This window comes from Lycium barbarum, chromosome 3, assembly GCF_019175385.1.
Source record: "Lycium barbarum isolate Lr01 chromosome 3, ASM1917538v2, whole genome shotgun sequence".
Lineage (NCBI taxonomy): Eukaryota > Viridiplantae > Streptophyta > Magnoliopsida > Solanales > Solanaceae > Lycium > Lycium barbarum.
The window spans coordinates 52,525,519-52,530,515 of NC_083339.1; the positions used below are offsets into that span (position 1 = coordinate 52,525,519).

The 4,997-nt window shown below is 40.9% G+C and overlaps 1 protein-coding gene across 1 annotated transcript; it reads right to left on the minus strand.

The window, feature by feature from the left end:
* Positions 1 to 2,024: 2,024 nt before the first annotated feature.
* On the minus strand, positions 2,025 to 4,357 carry LOC132630822 (uncharacterized). Its single transcript, XM_060346421.1, has 3 exons — positions 4,328 to 4,357; positions 3,833 to 3,927; positions 2,025 to 2,922 (listed from the first exon to the last, which is right to left on the minus strand). Exons 1-3 carry the CDS (start codon positions 4,355 to 4,357, stop codon positions 2,025 to 2,027), a joined length of 1,023 nt encoding a protein of 340 aa, XP_060202404.1.
* Between the last annotated feature and the right edge of the window lie 640 nt (positions 4,358 to 4,997).

Genomic DNA, 4,997 nt, shown 5'->3' on the forward strand with positions numbered 1-4,997 from the left:
GTCATGACATGTGCTTTGAATGAGGGAGATCCTTTCTTCCGCGAAGTTTTTGAGATCTTTTCTCAAAAATTCTGGCCCAGTTTAAATTTCAGTCTACAAATTCTCATGCCAAATCTTCTGGGAAATTTTGAGGTTTGAGGTTTCCTCAAAATTTCTGCCCCAGTTTTAGAGTTCTGGGTTAGCTGATTTTTTGTAGTGGATTGACGGCGCGAATTTTTGAGATCCTCTCAAATATTCTGCCCGTCGGGCGTGCAGTAGTCCTTGCTCCTTTGTGAAATCTTATCTCTGAGGCTTCCTAGGGGTTTGCTTGGGTTTTTCTTTTGATGCGACCGAGCTCAAAGAGTGCCTACGTATCCTGTCGCACCAGGAATTCAGGTCGAACGTAGTTCAGAAAAAAAATAGTGGACTTTTGGTTTTTACTAATAAAGCGATTGGGTCCCAGACAGACTGCCTACGTATCCCACTGTGGGGAAATCAGGTCATTGCGTAGTTCATAATACAAAAGGTGTTTTGTTTTGCCTATCTACTACAAAATGATTTAAAGCAAATGGAAATAACTCATACAAGCAAAATAGAATAACAGATACAAGCAAAGGGTACCATTACAAACTGAGAAACTTCTTCTTTATGCATAGTAGTGCTTGATTGCATCTGAGTTGATCGGCTTTGGCCACTCTTGTCCGTCCATTTCTGCCAATACTACTGCTTCTCGGGAGAGTACTTTGCAGACCACATAAGGACCTTGCCAGTTGGGAGATAATTTCCCTTTGTATTTATCTTAATGTAGAAAAATCCTTTTGAGCACCATTTACCCAATCTGAAAAAGTCTGGTCCTCACTCGCTTGTTGAAAGCTCTTGCCATCCTTTATCGGTACAATTGACTGTGACATACGGCAACATCCTTTTCTCGTCAATTAAAGCCAGTTCTTCATATCTAGCTCGGACCCATTCAACATTGTCCAACTCCACTTCCTGAATGATTCTCAGGGAAGGTACCTCAACTTCAGTGGGTATGACTACTTCAGTTCCGTAGACCAGCAGGTATGAAGTTGCTCCTGGTTAAAGTTCTAGACATAGTCGATATCCCAATAAAGCATAAAGCAATTGCTCGTGCTAACCCATATGATTATCGGTTATTTTCCTCAATATCCTCTTGTTATTTTTGTTGGCTTCTTCTACGGCTCCGTTCATTTGTGGCCGGTAGGCTATCGAGTTTCGGTGGGTGATCTTGAATTGCTCACAGATATCCTTCATCAGATGGCTATTCAGATTAGCTCCATTATCTGTTATGATGGACTCGAGTATACCGAAACGACATATGATGTGGTTTCGCACGAAGTCACCTACCACTTTCTTTGTTACTGATTTGTGAGATATCGCTTCCACCCATTTGGTGAAATAGTCAATTGCTATTAGAATGAACCGGTGGCCATTTGAGGCTGCAGGTTCAATGGGTCCAATGACATCCATTCCCCAAGCAACGAAAGGCCATGGTGAGCTCAAGCATTAAGCTCACTTGGAGGGACCTTGATTAGATCACCTTGGATTTGGCATTGATGACACTTTTGCACATATTCGTAGAATCTTTTGTGCTAATAAGAATCAATTCATATGGATCCACATGTCCCAGCATGTACTTATCCTAGAAGTTTGGTGGCTTTACTGGCATCTATACACCTAAGCTGAGCCAAATCTGGCGTCCGTTTGTACAACATTTCTTTGTTTAGGAAGAAACCATTCGCCATTCTTCGGATGGTCTTCTTTTGCACATTTGTAATGCCTTCGGGGTACTCCCGTCCTTCCAGATACATTTTGATGTCGATGTACCATGGCTTACCATCCGGCTCTGCTTCGACATGGCAACAATGAGCATGTTCTTCTTTCAAACTTAGCCTTAGTGGGTCGATGTGACTGCTTTCAAGATGTTGGATCATCAATGCTATTGTGGCCAGTGTATCAGCAAATTCATTTTGAGCCCTTGGCATATGTCGAAACTCTATCTTTTTGAATTTCTTGCACAATCTTTATGCCAGGTTCACATATGGTAAGCTCTTTTCATTCTTCGTGGCCCATTCGCCTTGCACTTGATGAATCAGCAGGATGGAATCTCCGATGACCAATAATTCTTTGACGTTAGTGTCTAGTGCCATTCTGAGACCTAGGATACAGGCCTCATATTTAGTCATGTTGTTGGCACAGCGGAATTTGAGTTTGGCGGCCATGAGGTAGTGTTTCCCACTCTCTGATATCAAGACCGCTCCAATTCTGGAACCTTGGTAATTCACTGCTCCATCAAAGAATAGCTTCCAGCCAATATAAGACTCTATTGCTTCTTCTTCTATGGCCAACACCCTTTCGTCTGGAAAATGGGTGTGAAGTGGTTCAAGCTCTTCATCTACCGGGCTAACGGCTAATAAGTCAGAAATGGCCTGCCCTTTGACAGCTTTTTGAGTTATGTACACAATGTGGAATTCACTTAACAGCATTTGCCATTTGGCCAACTTCCCGATGGCATGGGCTGACAGAATATGTACCTCAACTGATCCATCTTGGATATGAGGTGAGTGGTGTACGAAGACAAATAATGCTTTAATTTTTGAGCTACCCAAGTTAGAGCATAAAAAGTTCTTTTCCACTAGTGTATATCTTGCCTCACAGGTTGTGAATTTTTTTATCAGATAATAAATGACATGCTCTTTTTTCCCTTCTTCATCGTGTTGTCCTAACACACACTCAAAAGCTGTTTTAGCAACTGACAAGTATAGCAGCAAAGGACTCCCAGGCCTTGGTGGTACCAGAACTAGTGGGTTGGACAAGTATCTCTTGATAGTGTCGAATGCCTCTTGGCATTCTGCTATCCATTTTGTAAGAGCATCCTTTTCAAAAGCTTGAGGATGGGCTCCACAATGATGGTGGATTGAGCTATGAACCGCCCAATGTAATTTAACCTTCCCAGAAAACTTATGTCTTCTTTCTTAGTTTGGGAGGAGGAAACTCTTGGATTGCTTCGATCTTTGTTGGGTCTAGCTCTATGCCCTTTCGGCTGACTATAAATCCTAGTAGCTTTCCGGTCGGTACTCCGAACACACATTTGGCCGGGTTCAATTGCAAATTAAACTTTCGAACCCTGTCGAAGAATTTCCTCAAATGTGTGGTATGCTCCGAACTCTCCCTTGACTTAATAATGACCTCATCTACATAGACTTCAATCTATCTATGGATTTTGTCGTGGAAAATGGTAGTCATTGCTCTCATGTATGTTGCACCGGCGTTCTTGAAGCCGAAGGGCATTACCCTGTAATGGTACACTCCACATGGGGTGATGAAGGCTATTTTCTCAGCATCCTCTCTATCCTTTAAGATCTGGTGGTAGCCGATGAAATAATCCAAAAATGATTGTAGCTCGTGCTTGGCACAATTGTCTATGAGTATATAGATGTTCGGGAGTGAAAAATTATCCTTTAGGCTAGGCTTGTTAAGATCTCAGTAATCCACGTAGATTCTTATCTTGCCGTCTTTCTTGGGCACCGGGACTATATTGGCTAGCCATGTGGGATATGATGTCACTTCCGCCACTCTAGACTCAATCTTCTTCTCCACCTCGTCTTTGATTCGGATACTAAGATCTGGTTTGAATTGTCGGATTTTCTGCTTTACTGGGGAAAAATCCTCATTGATAGGTAGCCTGTGAGATACTATGCTGGTACTTTGCCCTGGCATGTCAACGTATGACCAACATCCACGTACGCCCTTAGGAAACTCATCAATTATTTTTTTAGAGGGGCATCTAGGTGTGTGTTTATCCTTGTTTCTTTGACATCTTCTTCATCACCTAGATCTGCAACCTCTTGTTTCTGCCTCTGTAAGGTTGTAGCCAAGCCCTAAGCGAAAATTATCTTGAAGGATAGGAATGGGCTCGGAGATGCCCTGCAGAATCATGGTAGAAGCAATCATTTTATAAACTACTGGCATGGGAGTTTCTAGGGAGTCTATGTTGCAGGCTACTCCCACTAACTCCATGACATGGAAATCCGTTCCTTTGGGTGCGGCTTCAATGACGGTTCGCTTTTACGCGGGTGAGGCATAAAAGTTACTATGATGTTGTCGGTGCTCTAATTGGATTTAATGTTTTTTAGAGTTGCCACATAATTTATTATGGGAAACTAGGAAATTTGGGTAAAAGATTTTTCAAACAAGAGAGAAATCTTTTTGGTACCAAAGTTCGAGGTAAGGGTTCTGGTGATCCCCCAGGGAAGGTTTTACGCACCCTGGTTTTAAAAAATTCACATGATTGTTCAACTTACTTTATTATCGGACTAGGACATACCCCAGATTTCTCCCGAGTAGAATCGCTCATATTCTAGTCCGAATAAAATGAGTTTGGTTCTTACGGGTTTTATTTTTGTATAAGAAAATATGAGTATTTTCTCTCTCTCTCTCTATATATATATATATATATATAAATAAAGTTTCGCTCAGTCCATATTTTATCACCCTTGAATCCCATAAGGTCAAGATATATTCCACGTCCAAAATCCATCGTACCTCATTCTTGGTCCAAATATATTTCTCTCATTTTTCAATCTTCTTGGTTTTGGGCTTCCAGGCCTAAATCATTCACTATTTTATCAGATTTTGTCAAGTCCAGAACCTATTTCCAGCCTTAAACATGCAATTTTCTTATTTTCTCAGCAAATAGAGTCAAGATTTTAAAACGGCTCTTTTGGGTTTGCAAAAAGAAGGATTTATCACAGCTTAATTTAAATCCCAAGAGGATATCACGGTTTGCCCTTTAAATTATGGAAGATAGCCCAAAATTTATTACTTTGCCATTTTTGAAGAATCATTTGGACATTGCTCATTTTTAACCAAAATTCCATTTTTTCACTTTCTACCACTAGCCGTGTCACTTAAACAATTTGAGGAATTTTAAAATCAATCTAAGCTTGATTTGTCACGTTAAAATTGTTTGTTATCCCAGTTTTGAAAAAACAAAA

What these genes read in the sequence shown, in the direction of transcription:
- LOC132630822 (XM_060346421.1), bottom strand. Translation starts at nt 4,357, where the DNA reads ATGAGCGATTCTACTCGGGAGAAATCTGGG. An exon ending in CTACTCGGGAGAAATCTGGG is followed by an intron (nt 3,928 to 4,327) that starts GTATGTCCTAGT and finishes ATGATTCTGCAG; the next exon opens with GGCATCTCCGAGCCCATTCC. An exon ending in ACAAGAGGTTGCAGATCTAG is followed by an intron (nt 2,923 to 3,832) that starts GTGATGAAGAAG and finishes GGCGGTTCATAG; the next exon opens with CTCAATCCACCATCATTGTG.